This window comes from Mus pahari, chromosome 7, assembly GCF_900095145.1.
Source record: "Mus pahari chromosome 7, PAHARI_EIJ_v1.1, whole genome shotgun sequence".
NCBI lineage: Eukaryota > Metazoa > Chordata > Mammalia > Rodentia > Muridae > Mus > Mus pahari.
Window position 1 is genome coordinate 93,450,288 of NC_034596.1, and position 18,694 is coordinate 93,468,981.

At 42.5% G+C, this 18,694-nt stretch overlaps 1 protein-coding gene across 1 annotated transcript in view; it reads left to right on the forward strand.

Moving 5' to 3' along the window:
* Ttc8 (tetratricopeptide repeat domain 8) overlaps positions 1-18,694 on the forward strand; it is a 59,878-nt gene that overhangs the window by 32,794 nt on the left and 8,390 nt on the right. Inside the window, exons 7-10 of the mRNA XM_021201841.2 lie at positions 2,812-2,897; positions 6,892-6,979; positions 9,138-9,248; positions 18,439-18,578. Coding sequence (XP_021057500.1) covers positions 2,812-2,897; positions 6,892-6,979; positions 9,138-9,248; positions 18,439-18,578 — 425 coding nt within the window. The remainder of the gene's footprint in view (positions 1-2,811; positions 2,898-6,891; positions 6,980-9,137; positions 9,249-18,438; positions 18,579-18,694) is intronic.

Sequence of the window (18,694 nt, forward strand, 5' to 3'; positions counted from 1 at the left end):
GAGAGAGAGAGAGAGAGATTAGAATTTTAAAGAAATGCAAGTCTTATGCTACTACATAAAATACTTTAAATGCTAGTAGCTCTGGACTATGAATAGGAGTTATTTGAAGCAAGGGCTCTAGTTAATAATCTTTGCAAGTCATCCTTGGGTGCCTCTTGTGAGCACAGTGACATTCCAGAACAGTGGAGATGGAAAGACAGTGTATTAGTTACGTTTCTGTTGCTGTGACAAAACACCATGGCTGAGGCAACACACAGAAGAACAGTTTATTTTCTGTGGTTCTAGAGGGGTGACATGCATAATGGTTGATTGGGAGGAACAGGCAGCCATGGCAGCTAGAATGGGAAGCTGAGAACTCTTATCCTGAATTTCAAGCACAGAGCAGTTGGAAATCCCATGAATCCTTAAACTCTCAAAGCTGGCCTCTAGGGACAACTTCCTCCAACAAGGCCACGTCTTCTAAACCTCAAACAGTGCCACCAACTGGGGACCAAGTGTTCAAGAACATGAGCATGTAGGAACAGTCTCATCCAACCGACCACAAAAGGTCTCCCCTAGGGGATCACAGGGGCCTTCAGGAGTCATTGAAAGTGTTCCTGTCTACTTCAGCCCAAGCCTCATGTAATGAGAATTGCTAAGATATGACTTTTTCCTACCATTTTTACTCTCTCATAATGTATATGCTCCTTAATGGGATTAACAGTGACATCTGGTTCCTCCATATTAGACTTGATTCAGGATTATATCTGAAGGCAAACTCAACTATTTACCTATTGTAAGCACTGAATCCAACCTTAGCAAATCAGGGTACGTAAGAAACAGCCAAATAGAAGCTTTTTCTAAAAACGTAGCAGGTCTGTTTATATTAAACCTGGTGGTGAATGTGATCTATTTGCTGGGATAGGTCTTAATAAAGATTAAGTGAACATGCATAGATGGTTACAATGCAATCTTGAGTGGAGCTCTCTGAAAACAGTTTCCACATTGCAGAGACAATGCTGCCAGAAGTCATACTTCTTTGTATTTTTTGTCTTTTGTTCTGGCTAGAGGGGGAAAGATAAATAGGCACATGGAAGTGTAATTGTCTGTGGCTTGTTTTTCATTTCCGTAGCATTCAAGTAGAGATGTTGATTTTTTTTAGGTCCATCAGAGGCTCAGCATGGCGGCACCATTCCTGGATAAGTAGCTTGCATAGTAGAGATCTCCTCTGGAGCAGGAGAGATGAAGAGCACAAGGAAAAGTAATTAATTTTTGCAAGAGGAGGTTGAGGGGACTTTTCTGGCATTCGTTTCAGAAGAGAGCCGATGTTAAGGAGGACAGTAATAGGAATGCATTCTTGAGATAATAGGACCGCAACATCCAAGTGCTCCATTAATGGAACTGTTGGCTGTCATTGTTATATTAACACTGACTCCAGAATAAAAGAGTTCCAACAATGAGAAGACAAGAATCAAAAATCAGACTTCTCATTTAACTAATAACTAATAATAATTCTGTTCTCTGAGTCTTTATAAAACTTGTGGATTTCTGTGAACTTCAAATTGTTCTCTTTCTCTTTTGTCAAAAGATTTTCCACTTCCTCTCCATAAGAATCCCAATTCTTGATTGGTTATCTCTTCTGTGACCATGTAAAAACACTGGAAGGAAAAAGGTTAAAAACATACGGGATTGTGGTGGAGAGATGGCGCAGGGGTTAAGAGCATGCTGCTCTTGCTGATGACCTGAGTTTAGTTTCTGTTCCCAGCACCCCACATGTGGAAGTGCATAACCATCTGTAACTCCAAGGCCGGAAATCTGAGACTCTGATGTCTCTAACCACTGTAGGCACTTGCTCTCTCTCTCTCTCTCTCTCTCNCNCNCACACACACACACACACACACACACACANANAGAGAGAGAGAGAGAGAGAGAGAGAGAGAGAGAGAGAGGAATCCTTAAAAGATGTGAGATAAACAGTTAAAATATGAAGAAAAGTTTTAATTGCTAGAAGGTAAAGTGATGTCAGAGCCGTTGAGTTGTGCTCCTTGAAGACAGAAGTTACCCAAATACTGAATCTTCTTTGCCTCTCTGGCATCCCATCCTCCAAAGCTCTTGGTTTTTTTTTCTTGCTCTGAATTCACATCTGTGCTCCTTAACATGGAGGTCCCAGGTACATGGTGCCACACCCAGCTTTTCATAGGGGCTGGGATCTGAATTCATGTCTTCATGCCTGCACAGCAAGCCCTTTGCCTACTGAAGGCCTTAAAGCATCCAGCACTTCCTCCCATGTGACTAGAAACTGAACCTCGGGTTGGTCATACACATGAGGCAAATACTTTGCCCTAAGCAATGGCCCCTGCCCATCCAAACCCCCCTCCTATCTCCTTACCTGCTCCCTATCTTTCTCTACATCTGGGTTTAAAATGGGGACTTTGAGTGGCTCCGTCTTACATACAGAAGGCTGGACACCACTGAATTTTGAGGCATTATCGATCTTTAGAGAGCAGATACAAAGTAGGAAGAGAGTAAAATCTTAGCGTTTTAAATTTCAGTTTTGTGCCTTGTATATTAAAATTGTATTCTGATATGTTGTGTGTCGGCTTGCCTTGGATCAGTGTCTCCAATCTGTGTGCTGTCAGCCCCCTGGCCTGGAACTGATCATGTAGGGGAAATTGGGGGGGCCATCTGGAAATTTGGGCAACATGAGTTTCTATCTAATTTCTAATATCTGTTTTGATGGATGCTAATTATCTGGTTTATTTCATTATTTCCCCTCCTGCCTGTTTGCTGTTAGAGAAGCAAATCATAATTGAAAATGAATTGTTTTCATAGGCTTTGGATTTGGCGTCCCTTTCCACGGAATATTCTCAGTACAAGGACTGGTGGTGGAAGGTACAGATTGGAAAATGTTACTACAGGTAAAGTCTTAAAGTCTTAAAGTGGAAATATTTTTGTCATCAAATATGAGAATGAAAAGAAAAAAAAAAAAACCACACCTTTCCTCATGAAGCAGTGACAACTTGGGCTTATTTGATCAGTTTCTGAACAGTCAAGTGACAGCACTGAGTGCCCTGAGAACTCGTCATACAGGGAAGCAGAGGCCAGAGCTTGGTTGTGATTCTCACCAGAAACTGGTTTGTGACAGACCTGGGACTAGAACCCACTGTGTTCACAACAGTCTGTCCTCCTGGCTCTCAGTCCCTCACTTACACAAATGCCTCACATCTGGAGGGCACCCAACTGATAGGAGCCAGCTTGTTTGTGCCTTGCCGCATCTCCCTCAGGACTCATGACACCTGGAGGTAGCTGCTCTGTTGAGAAAGATGGAGCCTCACCAGTGGGAAGTGAGTTGTCCAAATCCATAGAGCTGACGTGATGACAGCAAGAATGCCAGCCCCGTTTTTTGGCTCTGATTCTCCTATTAGTATTTTATTTAGTTAAGTCAGAGTGTCACTATGTAGCCCAGGCTGGTTTTGCTCTTATGATCCTTCTGCCTCAATCTTTGGAGTGCCAGGATTACCAGCAGTCTCCCGCAGTCAGCTCCTATTTCCATAATCCTTCTTGTTTTTCTAGGACCTGGAGGTGCTTAATGTTTAAATACATCGGAAAGAAAACAGATGGGCAAAGTTGTAACTAACTTTATGACTATTTAGCAACAAGTGCAATCTGAAACTTGCCGCTGATATTTGGATAATTTAGAACCTTTGGGAAAACGGGAGGGATGAGCATTCATATTTTTTAACTTATTTTATTAGATGTTTTCTTCATTTACATTTCAAATGCTATCCCGAATGTCCCCTATACCCTCCCCCCACCCTGCTCCCCTGGAGCATTCATATTTTATAATGGCAAATGGGCTTTATTATTAAGAATCACGATTGGCTTCAGTTATCATGAGCAGCCACCAGCATTGCTAGACCAGCTCTGTGAGGAAAAGGAAGCGTCTGGACTAAAAAGCGCGCTGGTTGCTCGGTAGAAATTAAGATGACTTGCCATTTAGACAGCTCACACAAAACTCTGAATTATTTTTTTTTTCTCACTGACAAATTGAAAAGTGTTTTGTACCAGAAGATAGCATGAGATCATTGTAACATTAAAATCTTATGAGTTTAATTCTTAAGGACAGTTTTAGCATCTTGAGCTTCCATACAAATCCTTCAGACATGGTTAATAATTAAAAGAAAGGAGAACTCAGACTCTTTCTACTGCCCATATAAGATGCCATTTATATACCTTCTTTCAAATGAATGCATTTAAAGTATTGTTCTGCTCCTCAGGACATCTTTACTATGTACCGTTTACTCTTTTGTACGTTCATCCACTTAGCCAATATTTAATGAGCAACTACTCTCAAGTGGGATTACAAAGATTGACCAGACAAATACTGAGCCAGACAATAAATAAGTATTATGATGATGATTGGCATTATTATGAAAGCAAGAGCCAGGCAGCACACACTGAGAACCCAGAGGAAGACCTGGGCCATCACCTGGACTGGGCAAAGATGCCTCGTTAGGGGATGCAGCCCGAAGTTGGCTTCAGCCTCATCGTTCCTCACCTAAGTTCTCCTGACCCTTCCTCTGCACTCCAGTACCCTAATTCTGGGCATTTTATTGTCATTTACTGCGGTAGTTCTCAACATTACTCACTAATCCAGTCCCTCATGTTGTGGTGACCTCCAACCATAAAATGATTTCCATTGCTACTTCATAACTATAATTTTCTACTGTTATGAATCATTATATTATCTGATATTCAGGATATCTGACCTGAGACCCCTGTTAAAGGGTCATTTTACTACCAAAGGGGTCATGACCCACAGGGTGAGAACCACTGCTTCACTCCTTGTTGGGTTCTTACAGTAACTTCTTCCCTGGATATTCTGCCTCCAGTCTTCTCTCATCAAGCCTTCCTGAGTATAGCGAGGGGAAATGTCAGCCACCCTCAGATCCTTGATGATTGTCCGTGTAGATGGTTAGGATTGGTGTGGTCTCATGCTGCTGTCCAGGTCTACCTGCTTTCCCACATCTCACTAGTCACACTGTTATGTCCCTAACATGCTATCCACCTGCCTGCCCGTGTGCTGATGCTGTCGTAACTTCTAGAGCCCTGGAAATGCAGCACGGCACACACTCTTATCTGCCTCTCAGATTCCCATCTACGATTTTCTTGATTCACTCACGTTTCTCTAAGTAATTCTTCTCACTGGCCATCTCAGTGAACACATCTGGCTTCACTCATCCTTACCTGAAGGATGCTTAGTATCCTCTTCACTTTCATAGCTCTTTAACATCATCAAATGTGTGCACAGAGATGCTGCACACTGCTGTTGAATTCATTTGCAGAGAAAAGGTGGGAAGCTGGCGGGCACTGTCTCTCTGGACTCTCTGATACTGATCTGAGCTGATTAACTTGGTGATGGTGGTGGTATGTCTAAGTATGTTGTATGAATGTGTATGAACATGTGTGTGTGTGTGTGTGTGTGTGTGTGTGTGTGTGTGTGTGTGTGTGAGAAAGAGAGATGAATGAATGAATGTGTGCATATATGGAAGCAGAGGTCAACTTCAGGTGTCATTTCTTAGGTGCCATACACTCCCCCCCCCCCCATAAGTTCTCTTGGTCTGAGATTGGCCTATTGGGCTAGGCAAATTGTCCAGTGAGGTCCAGTTATCCATCCACTTGTTTCCAGCTTCCAGCATTGGAATTACATGTACCAGTCACCAGGCCCAGCTTTTTGTGGTTTCTGGGGATAGAACTCAGGTCCTCATGCACTCTACCAACTGAGCGATCTCCCTGTCCTCTAGAGTTCTTTTAATGTGGCCTACTCCATTCTTTTGTTCAATAATTCATGTGGTAAATTCATTTTATTTTATTTTTTTATTATTTCTGGTTCTCAGAACTTTGGGGTTCTCTGATGGTATTTTATACATAGTCTGTGAAGTAGATGGGACCTTTGATGAGGAAGGGGCTTCTTCATCACATGTCTGCCAGCTTTACCTTACTCTGTTGAAGCCACCTTTGTTCACTTTAAGCCCACTTTCCAGCAGCTGCTAGTATATCAACTACACCAGTGCTTGAAGTCTACATGTTGAAAAATGATCAAAGCTATTCCTTCCAGACTTTACCTGAAATTGGCACAATGAAGCATACTATAAATATAGATACTTTTCAGTCTATTTTGCAAAGTATAATATCTAAGTAGCTCTTAGATTGCTGAAAGTGAATAGTTAGTAAAAAAGAAAAAAAAGAAAAGAAAGAAAAGCATAACAGGTCTACTGAGGACAAGCGGAGTGGAAGCCGTGTGTGCCTCAGCCACTGACAAAGCTCCCTGGACCGGAGGTGGACACTGACATCAGGGCTGTCACTTAGGCAAGGAGCAAATTTCAGATTCACAGAGGAGGCAATCCACTAAGGGCAAAGGAAGACAAGATTTGAAGAAGAATGATGATGATATAGCTATAGAATGCAGGTGTCAGTTGTTTTCACCAAAATAGTGTAGGGACAACTAAAGGGGGCTGGGGTGTCTTAGGGAAGGAAATGTTTTCAAGGAAATGCCATCTTCCAGTTTTCCGGTGAAGCGGCGGCTCTACATTTATTCAGGTCACTTGCCATATGTGCAGCTGGTCGTAAGCTCTCACGGTGGTGAACTGATGTGACCTCGCTTACAGACAGCTCTTGGTTCTACTGCAATGAGGCTGCCGCCTTTACACACCACTTGAAGCATAGATAGCTCATGACTCTGGGAGACAGGTGGCTTTTGCTAGCTTTTGTTAACATGCATGTGACTGTCAGCATGTACAGCATCTCCTACTTGGGCTCTAGGGTGGGATGTGTCTGTTCATATCCTCAAGGCTTGAGACAAGTGATGGAGTTTTCAATTGAATGGTTAATTTTTTAAATGGCTATTTCTAGGTTAGGAATGTACCGTGAAGCAGAGAAACAGTTTAAATCAGCCTTGAAGCAGCAGGAAATGGTAGATACATTTCTCTATCTGGCAAAAGTAAGTAAATATTCTTAATTTGAGTGAAAACTGTCTTAAGGTGCTGGCCATTGCATGGGGGAAATGCTGCCAGTTCCTTCTAGAATATTTGGCAAGTTAATATGTTCAGAGTTATGTAACATATGGAGAGAACCCACAGCACAAGAAGTTGACAGCTGTGGAAAGGAAGAAAATCCCTTTGACAGATTGCTTAGCAGGACAAAGAAAATACCATAGACTGAGCGCCCTGTAGGCACCAGAAAGGCGTTTTCTACAGCATGTTTTGTCCCAAACCTGAGTAGGTGGTAGAGAACAGGACCCCCCTGTCTTCAAAACAGGATCTCTCTCTATCGTCCAGTCCTCAGTTCAGCATCCTCCCACCTCAGACTCCAGCAGTTGAGATTCCAGGCCTGTGCTGTCAAACCCTGCTCTAAGAACAGGGGCAATTTCATAGACTGCTTTGTAGGGCGTTAGGCTCAGTCCTGCTGTAGTAATGAATGCAAGTCTTACTTCTTTTCTATTGAGCAGGATTCAGTATAGGACATTGTAGCAGGTCTGTTAGTAAAGACAGATTAATTTAATCTGTGCAGTAACTCTACAGGATACGTTTTATACTTTCCTTTATGCTACTAAGGAAGATGAGACTACAAGGGGTCAGGTTTTCAGCACCACTGACTGGGCTGCTACAGCAAGAGCTCAAGTCCCTTGTGCTGCATGGTGTCACCTGTAGCTCCAGTGCAAGGGCCACCTAGAGTTTTTCAATACAGATGGCACATTACTAAGCTGAATATCTGAAATCTGAAATGCTCCTGAATCTGAATTTATTGAGTGCCAATGTGATGTTACAATTTCATCTGATTTAAATTTCTTACCCGATATCATCTGGTGTGTCACAGTTAAAGCACAGATGCACACAGTTACTGTGTAAAACTGCCTTACATGTAGATGGAAAGAATCAGCGAGAGGTCTGGAGAGATGGTTCAGAAGTTAAAGCACTTGTCCCTCTTCCAGAGGACCCAGGCCTGAGGCCCAATACCCACATGGTAGCTCACAACCATCTGAACTCCAGTTCCAGGAAATCTGACATCCTCTTCTGGTCTCCAAGGTTACCAGGCACACACACGATGCAGACATACACATAAAATAAAACAATAAAAAAATGAATTTCATGTTTAGACTTGGATTCAATCTCCAAGTTGTATCTGGTTATTCACACCCACATACTCCAGAATACCCCCAAAATCAGAAATTAAGAGCACTTCTGGGGTAAAACATTTCAGGGAAGTCCTACCTCATTCTACCTGATTGGAATAAAGACACTTCCTGAGTCTCCTCAAGGACATTTTGAAAGAAACCGCTTGATGCAGTGGCAGTTATCTTGGCTTATCTGCAAGAGATTTCCAATTTAAAAAGTGTGCTTTGCAACTTGCTGTGTGGACTGTGGGGTGGGGGGGGGGAGAGGTGGGAGGAGTGTTGACACCCAGAGGGGGCTTCCCCTTCTAAGGGGGATGGGGTTGGACTTCCATGAGGGGGTGCTGGGAGGAGAGGAAGGGCTGGAAGGGAAGGGGTGGGCTCTGAAGTGCTGTCCTCTGGGTGTACCACGCCATTGTAATCAGGATCTCACAGCAGGCAGTATAATACCTGTCTAAGATTAAGCTTAAAAATCGATCAGTTGAGTTGAAGAAGGGACCTCTGTCCTGCTGAACTTTGCCTACTGGTATGTTCTAGGTGAGAGACAGTCTTTGTTTTCAGTTGTGTATCCCTTGGTGAGCCCAGCAGGCTCCAGTGGGTAGCTCAAAACCCTTACCATGCACATTACCCTGGTTGAACTCAGTGGGTCAAGAAACAAAACAAAAAGATGTGGATATCAGAAAAGGGCTTATGAGGAGTGGAGGGTTGGTGTAGACAGGGGTGAGATACTCCCCTGACCCATTTTTCTTATCACCCAGTCTGTGTGACAATAATAACCCCTCAGAAAACATTTCTTGGGATGGTAAATTTTATGTACAACATGCGCAGATAATCTGTAAAATCATTATTAGAATCTAATTATGTCCATGGAAAATTCTTACTGTAATTTCTGGGAGATAATTTTTTTCTAGTCAATAATCAAAATTTGTCATACAAATGCAATTATTTTAAGAACCCATAATTTTATTGAAACCCATCTTGCTTTTAGGTTTATATCATATTGGATCAACCTGTGACTGCTTTAAATCTATTCAAACAAGGCTTAGATAAGTTTCCAGGAGAGGTGACCCTGCTTTGTGGAATTGCCAGGATCTATGAGGTAAGGTTCATATTATTTTAAAAGTTGGTATAAAATTGAGGTTATGTGCTACTTTAAAAAGCTCGTAGGCCCTTGGGGTGCTAGTAGGGAGCACAGTTTATAAAATTAAGATCGTTGGCCATGATTCAGCAGTACGAGAGATTTTGCTGTGTGTGTTTAATTCAGCTAGGTTTTTATACTGAAGAATTTTAGACACCCAGAGGTCAATGATACAGGACAGGGATTTACTTATTTCTCCTGTGTGAGTAGCCTGTTATCTCAGCATACTTAGCAATCCTTTCCCAAGATCTGTAATATCAAATAGCAGTTTTTCCCATTTCATATGGCTTGAGTGTTCATTAGCCCATTTGTCCAGCCTCCTACCAATCTCAGACTAGCTACACTTTCTAATGGTGCCTGGTAGGTGTGCCTTATCAGGATTGCCTTCACAGTCTGAACTCTTACTTATTCTTATACAGTTTTAGATTCACGTTCTCAGATACCATAGAGAGTTTCCAGTGAGTTCTCTTCCCTGCTAATCCCTGCAGTATTGCAGGGATCCCGAGGCTAGGTTAGGCAAGCCGCCACTGGTTTTTCCCCTTACAGCTGAAAAATGTTCTCTCTGCTCTTCCATATTGATTTTAAGACTGATGCCTCAAGATCTGTTTCCCTTTTATAATCCTTGCTGGCATAATGACTAGCTTTTTCGTTACTATTTGATTGATGGGGTGGGCAGGTAGGCTGCCTTTCTTTCCGTTCTCAAGTATGACATTAACTCTTCAGTTTTTCCAATCTTCTTTATCCTCTCGTAAATATTTTGTGAGTATTTCCAGAAAGAGGTTATGTTGGTAGTCTCCAAGCCATGCTAGCATTCAGTGCTTTAGTAAGACTCTCAAAACACAGCATGCAATGGTCTCACAAGGAAACTCTTGTTAGTGTAAAAAAGATAACAAAACAAAATCAGTAAAGGGAAAAGGCTCATGGGCAAACTTCAGAAGAAGCAAGGGATAAGCTTCCAAAAGACCTCTTCTGGTGGAGTGTTATGCAACCCTGCCGGCATAGATGGGAATAAATACCTATTTATCCCAGCTAGGGCATCAATGTCAGACAAAAGGATGGATGACACCAATGTCCACATGGAGAACTAAGGAATTTTATTGGGGTTATTGGAGTATAGGAGAAGGGTTACTTGCAGGGACAGGAATGACTCAAAGATGGCTGCATAACCAAAGCCTACAGTGGCATGGGTGTCAGCTCACGAAGGCTGGAAACTGAGAGCATACTGCCAACATGCAGCCAGGCAGCTCAACAGGATGGAGACCTGCAGCCAGGCAGCTCCAGTGATTGAGCTCTACCAGGAGAGCTCAGCTGATCTTTGTTTCTCTTGGGCAGCTGGCCTGGTGTCTGCTCCTTTGGATGGCTTGGCTGACTCATTGCCTGAGCCTCTCCTAGGCAGCTCAGCTTGTCTAAGAGTGCTACTCAGCAGCCTTTACAGTATATGTATGCTCTGGGAAGGAGGAACCTAATGTATCTGGTCAGTTTCAGGGACTTCCTGAAGCCTTTGAATTGTTTCCTTCTTGAACTTAATAAGCTTCCCTGCAGGATGGAAAGTTTCCTCTCTTCTGTCTTAATGAGTTTCCCTGCAGGGTAGAGTCACAATACAAGGAACACACTTAATTCTCCCAGCAACAAGTCGTGACAGCTCCTGCAGACTGTTGTCTACCAGGAATCTCATTAGAGACTGTATGTGGACACCACATGCCTATCATGTACCAGGTTTTCCAGACTCTTCTACAGTTACCAGGTATCAGCACAAACCACATGGTACAAACAGTGTCACATTAGCAAACTACTCTTGTCATCTGGGGAAAGTTTATGTGAGAGCAGAAATCAGCTGAGTTCCCCAGTGCATACCTTTCTAAGAATAGCAATCTCAGGTCTTCTGTTAACTCTTTCCTGCATACATGTTCCTACATATATCTATAAATGGATGTACTACTATGAATGGATATACTACTATGAATGAAACATAATTTCTGTTTGATAGCAGTGAATAGGAATGTATTACTTTTTAAAAGCTAGCTTGATAGTAGCCACTCTTCAAGTGGCTAGTCCATAGATTCTCTTAAATATCTTTTTATAAATAAAATAATAATCTGTATATGTAGTTTTGATATTTTACTTTACAGGTTTCTTAGAACTTTTGATATGATGTTGAACAAACACATCCCTGTTTTCTTTAAAGTCATTGGAAGACATTAACTTGTAATATTGGTTAAAAAAAAAAGGTAGAAGAGATTGAGGGTTGCTATATCTAGGCAATAGTGTGTGAATAACTTTTGTTTTCTTATACTTTATATTTTCCAAATTTTGTATGAGGAACATGAATTCTGTGTTTTGTCTGTTTGATTTTATCTCTTGAAACAGGGCACAGACTAGCCTTGATCTTACAATGTAGAACAGGTTACCTTTGAACATGAGGTGATACTCTCCCTCAGCCTCTCTATTTCTGGGGAGACAGAGACAGGCTACCATACCCTAATTAAGAATTACATTTTGAATGGAAATAAATCCTTTTCAAATTGTCTAGAAAAAAGTTTTCTTTTTCAAACATCACTTTAATACGTACATAAAAGGAGACATTGATCCATCTAAACAAACACTGCCAATATTTTTTATCTTTACTTGTGTGACCTTAAAGAAATAGAATATGAACAGACCTTTGACCAGGACGCTTGGAAAGAAAGTAAAATAGAGTCACCTTCTGAAGCCAGGGGAGTTCTTGCTGCTGCCAATGGAGGTGACCTTCGGGTGGTGATTAGACTGTTGGACCTGTACTTTGCATCTCTCAGACCCTTCATCCTTCTCTTCTTGACAGAAGGTGCTGGCAGAAAGAGCTAGGAAACTGCTAACGTCTTTAATGCATGATGGCTTTTCAGGAGAATCCCACCTATGCCTGTCTGTCACAGACACTGTTGCTAAGGCTGGGATGGGCCATGGCTCTGGAATGGATTGGTGTTTTCCCTTGGTATCAGGCTCCCTGACTGGCCTTCACTTCTCCATCCGCCTACCTCCGTCTCTCGAATGCTGGGATTGCTGTTGTGTTCCACCACACCCAGTGGTCCTACAGATTAGTCTTTCAGCAGCTACATTCTGCCCTTCATTCCTCAGAGTGGAGTCTGCAGCAGTGGGAGAGAGAGATGGAGATGAAAGCCAGCCCATCAGCAGCGACAGCATAGAGTAGAAAATGGTTACACGTGATCTCTCCCCCTTGAAAGTTAATTTCCTTTCTGCCAAAGCTTACCACACGCCAAAGCCAGATTTCTAGAGGATTCCTTCTCTCTGTAACTGTGGTTTGAGAGATAATTAGCCAAGTCCTTAGTTTGCAGCTACACTGCATTTGCCTCTGAGGACTTCGCTTTTCTCTGGGGGTCTCTTTTGTTCCTCATGTTCATTTCCTGTTGCTACGTTCATTCTGCCACAAGCCTAGTCTCTGTTTCGCATTGAACATGTCGAACTGCCTCAACTTTCTTGTGTTTCTTACAGACACTTGCTTAGATCATGTATTTTTGTTGAACTTTTTGATGCTTTTGATTTTTTTTTTTTGAGGCATTTTAATAGAAAGGCCCCCATTTCAACTGTTCTTTGCTGGAAATGTTATTCTTGTGCCCTTTCAACTTTATTGTGTGTGAAAATCACCTCAGGCATATATGTAAGAGGACAGGCCTTTTCTCTGCTGTCATTTAAGTCCTGGAAAACAAGTCATAGGCTTTTATATTTGAACACACACTTGGTGATTAGAACAGAACCACTCCAGAGTTCATGCTCTCAAGCAATTTGCAATGTTACTTCAAGTAATTCAACTGTAAGTGTAGTTCATGTTTCATGATTTGGCTCAGAAAGAACCACTTTAATTAAGTTTCTCACTTAATACTACACTCTTGAGGTGATATTTATATACATGGAAGTGTTATTTTAAGTATATGCTATCAAAATCTGTTCTAGAACTATTATGATTTAACCAATTCTGATATAGAAAAAAAATTTAAGGATCAAAAGAGTGTCCATATGAAGATTTAGGATGTGACAAAGATTGGCTGTTAAGTCAATTGAGTTGTTAGATTATTGATTAAATAGTTTAAAAAAATAGACTGAATGAGCAAATATTTCTTGCAGTGAAAAAATTATTTCAGTCAGATTTAAATTGTGTGTCTATTTCTATACATGTATGTACATATCTGTGTGAAGCCAGTGGTCAACCTTACTGTCGATCCTTAGATGCCATCAACTTGCTTTTGAGACTCGGGCTCTTTAATAGCATAGCCTGGCTAATTGCTAGCCTGACTGGCGAACAAGCCCCAGGAATCCACCTCCCAGGGCTTGGATTACACACACTTGCCACCATGTCTGGCTTTTCTGTGTGGTTTCTGGGGACTGAACTTGGGATCTCAGTGATCTGCAACAAGAATTTGACTGAGCAAGCCATCTCTCCAGTCTCAGATTTAAATCTTTTAAAAGGAGTTAAACTCTCAAAATATTAAACTATTCTAGTTTTATTTTTGTTTCTTTGATTAAATGTCCTGAGAAAAACAACTTAGGGAAGAAGTTGTTTATTTGGTTTACAATTCCAGGTTCAAACTCATCACCGAGGGGAAATCAAGGCAGAAAGTCAAGCAGCTACCTATAGGCAAAAGCAAAGAGAATAAACACATCATTGCTTGCTCTCATGTAGCTTTCTCCTTTTATACTGTTTAGGACCTCATGCCTAGGGAATGGTGCTTCCCATGACGGACTGAATTATCCCTATAGCAATAATCAACACAGTTCCCTAACAGACATCCCATGAGATAACCTGGCCTAGATAATTCCTTATTAAGAATTCTCTTCCCAGGTGATTTCTCTGGTTCTGTCAAGTTGATAGTTAGAACCATCCAGCAAAGAATCTGTGAAAATTTCAGAAACAAACAAACAAACAAACAAAAAAACATAGGCACATTGTACTGGCTAGTTTTATTACATGAGGAGAATCTTTTTAAAATAATACCAATTCATAAAGCCACAACAGCAAAGATTGATATTTGAAAACTTTCATTTCCTATATAGATTTCCTGTATATCAAATCCAAGCATAGTGGTGCATACCTTTAATCCCAGCACTGGGAAGCCAGAGGCAGGTGGAACTCTGTGATTCCGTCCCCCACCCCCACCCCCACCCCCACCCCCAGTCCTGTATAACAAAAATTAAAATTTAAGTAAAATCAAACTAAAAGGTTAGAATATCAACCAGAAAAATGCCTGTCACACCTGGGACAGATGACAGGTGACATGAGACTGTCAGGTAGGTATGGTGGTTCTCACAATATATCACCTCTTGATCTTGAGCTCCGAAGCCTCCCAAACAGAGCCAAGTACTTTTCTGTTCATTATACTCTACCCTGCATGTGTTGTTCTATTATAGCAGCACAGAATGCCAATAACAAGAGGGCCAAAGGCAGGCTAGCTCAGAAAATAGACACAAGTCACAAGTTGGCAGCTCCCAGAGAAGCACGTGTGATGTCTCATACATTAAATGCCTGGTCTCTGTCAGAGTTAAATGCCAAGCCAGCCTCATGCCACCTTCCACTTGACTGGATCTTCAGAGGTGAAGAAGTTCCACAGAGCCTAGGCTGCCAAGGGTGTGAGGAGGCAGACTCAATGTGTGCACACTGTTGGTGGGAAGTGTTCACACTGTTGGTGGGAGCCCACCTGGAAGCTGTTTACAGTTACCAAGGAGACTGCACACCTGGTTGCAAACCTGGTTCTTCATTTGGCCGTTTTACTTCTGGGAATTTCCCACCATGGTGGGCAGATTTTATACCCTGTTCTTTTGGTTAAAAATGTAAAGAAACCAAGGTTAACCAAAAGGGCCTGGGTAATTTGTGATCTATGTGACAATGAAACACAACTGTGTAGAAATAAAAACAATGATGCAAATGTCTGTTTTGGTCAGAAGGTACAGAAACATGATGTGCACATACAATTCCAGTACCAGGGAGATAGTGATGGGAAGATTTCTGGAACTTGATAGCCAGCCCATCTAGCTAAACCAGTGAGCTCTCGCTTCCAAGAGACCTTTTCTTAGAATAAAAACAAGGTGAAGAGCAATAGAGGAAGTCAGCCAGCACTTACATCCGGACTCCTCATGTGCACACATGTGCAGACAAATATGTACACAAATATACCACACACGTGAAAGAAAATGTGCTACAGTTGGCAGTTGACCACTTCACTGAGAAAGAACAGTGCGGCAGTAGGCGGCTTGGTTTTTAAGTACCTGTAGTATAACTTAACTGGAACCTCGAGGCCGATGAGCTGCCCTGTCTCAAAATCCAAAGTGGCTGGTGCTTGAAGAATGACAGCTAAAGTTGACTTGTGGCCTCCATGTGCATGCCCATATATGTGCTCACGAGTGCATCTCTACACATAAAACACATACAGTAATGCACATGCACACATATACGCATAGAGACACAGAAAAGCCATTTCATATTTGAACATCTCTGATATTGGAGTATGCCCTACATTACGTAGCATGTTTCCTTTCATTACCATGTGGTCACTGTACAGAGTAATGGGTTTCATCATGACATGCTCATGTGTTTATATCACGAGCTTTGATCTTATTTACCACCCCGTCATTCTCTTATGTCTTCCCTCCTCCTTCCTGCTAATCGTCTTTCTACTCTCTGTCTCCAGTCTTTTCTTTTTAAGTATAGATTCCACATATGAGAGAAAACATGCCTGTCTTTCTGGGCCTGGATTCTTTTCCTTGACATTATGGTCTCCACTTCTACCTATGTTCCTGCAAAAGGCATAATTTTGTCTTCTTAATGGCTGAATAATACTCGATTGCATGCATGCATATAATCAGTTTCTTTTGATCCCTGTAGCCAAACAGCAGCTGCTGTGTAGTGTTTCTCAACTGCAGCTCTTTCGAGAACCTGGCAATTATTCCAGTTGGTCAACATGGTGAACATGGCAATTACCTCTTGATTGCTGCCTGAAAGCATTTGTTGACACCTGCTGGTTAGAGCCAGAAAGCACAGGTTTCAGCACTGCAAAACTCTTCAGGAGCTTGGAAGCAAGTCCTGAGCAGTGGTGGGGAGCACTTCTAAGGAGCACTGCAGAAGATCTTAGCTGTCTTCATCACAAAGAGATGATGAGACGTAGGTAAGGCCGAAGACGTGTGCATTGGCCTGAGATGCTCGTTCTACACTCTGTGCCTGTCAAGGCCTCACAGCGTGTCCTGCAGACATACAGAATCATTAATAAAATTTGAAAAGCAAAACACTGAGTGCACAGACCGTGCTATTTTGAAAAACCTGGACAGGGATGACCAAGGGAAAAGAGGACTTGGAAGAATTTGACTCCACATGTGAAAGAACTTACTTTACATATTATTTTATATGTATAACGTATGCAAGTGTGGTCTAGGGGTACCATCCTGGTCTATGTGAATCTTGTATCTAAAACAAGTCCTATGTTTAAAGAAGCACTGTGTGGTGGTTCAAACCTAACATAAAGAGTCCTTCCGAGAAAGGAACAAGTGCGGGTGACGGTGAGTGTCATGTCACTTGAGAGGCAGAAGAGATCTGTGTGAAGTTAGACAGAAGCAAAGTTTTGTGGAGAATGAATGGACCATGAGGTGGATTTAAGCGGCAGTACCTTTATTAATAATATCTGTTGAGCCAGATGTGATTTGCCTGCAGTCCGGCTACTTAGGAAGCTGAGGGAGGGGCTAGTTCAAGCCCTGGGTCAAGCCCAGATTGGGCAACACGGTTGAGATTATACCTCAGATTTTAATAAAATTAGTGTTAGATCACAGGCCCACTAGCTGTCCCGCCCTGGGACTCAGGCCACACCCTTCTCAGCTCTGGGACAGAGCTAACAAAGTGACCTGTACAGCACTGACAGTGAATTCAGTCCCTTTCCTTCCACTTGCTGCTGTTGAGCAAGCCCAGTCCTCCCTCCACCCCCCATCCCCCACCCCCAGTTCCTAGACTTAGGACAGCCACAAATCATATACTCTTATCTAGTGCCTTCCCTTTTGTCTCCTGGAATGCAGGCCAGGCCAGCTTAGGTCTCAAGCAATGGAGTTCGCCCACCCCATCCTACTCCAAGAACCTGCAAGAGTCAGGAACCACTTTTGTCCTTGGAAACTGAAGCTGCTTTTCCTCCAGGCCCCTCCGCATGCTGTGCCTGTCGGGGGTTTCTCCTGATGGAGCTCCCTTGGGGAATCTGAAGGCATCCCTTTAGTACCCCACGGCATTGCCTATGGATGATGCAGTCTCTCCCGATGCCCAATGCTCAAGTGTCCCTCGTCACCATGACTTCTCCCCTAATAAAGGTCATCTAAAGAGTCACTCGAGTTGGCTCCTTTCTGCAAACATGATTTTTGTAAGTCAGAGCAATTAGGGACCTTTATCTATGATCACCATCATTTTTACAGATGTATGCAGTAACTACAGAGTCCGCTGTAGTTTTTAACCTGTTATGTATTTATAAACTTGGTCTGGGTTGCTTTCATTTCTTCCCTAGACCTGGTTCTTCTTATGTCTTGTCTTCCATATCTGGAATGCCCTTCAGTCAGCCACCAGGTGATTTCTTAAACATGATGCAGTATGATTGCGCTGTACCTCTGGGCACTGTCCCTTTTCCCAGGGGAAAGGGCCCTGGCTGCCTCTCTGCTGTCCCTGGCACTGCCTCCTTCCCAGGCTCACTTGGGAATGTTTCTTGTAAGTGTTTTCATTTAGGCTTGTGTGGTTTGATCTCTCTGCCAAGTGAGACTGTCCCCTGCAGATGCAGGCTCCAACACCCCATTTCATTTGCATCTCTGTCAGACAGGGCCTCTCACAAGGTGACCACTAACAAGCAGCCCTGCCTCCCTTGCTCTCCGCTCTTTACATTGTGCATCCTTCCCTGACATTATGTCCCTCACTGACTCATTTGTTAGCTTCTCCACCAGCTGTCACCTCCTTGGAGACCATGACTTCATGCTTTCCTTCGTATTTTGTCCCTTACCGTCTAGAACAGAGTCTGACATATGGCAGACTGGAAATAAATATTTGTTGAATGAATGAACTTAAATGGGCCAGAAAAAAAAAAAAAAAAAAGCAAGCAGTTCCTTGTCCAGTGTGACTAAAGTGTCGCTCTTCTCTCTGGATGGGGAACAGGAAATGAATAACAGTTCATCTGCAGCAGAGTACTACAAAGAAGTTCTAAAACAAGACAATACTCACGTGGAAGCCATTGCCTGCATTGGAAGCAACCACTTTTATTCTGACCAGCCAGAGGTTGCCCTCCGGTTTTACAGGTGGGTCTTACATTGCATCCACAGGAAATGTTGGTGAAATAGGGGGTGGGGTGATGGAAGGAAAATGCAGACCAATTATGCATTCTCCATAGGCCACAGGTGTATAAATCTAGGAA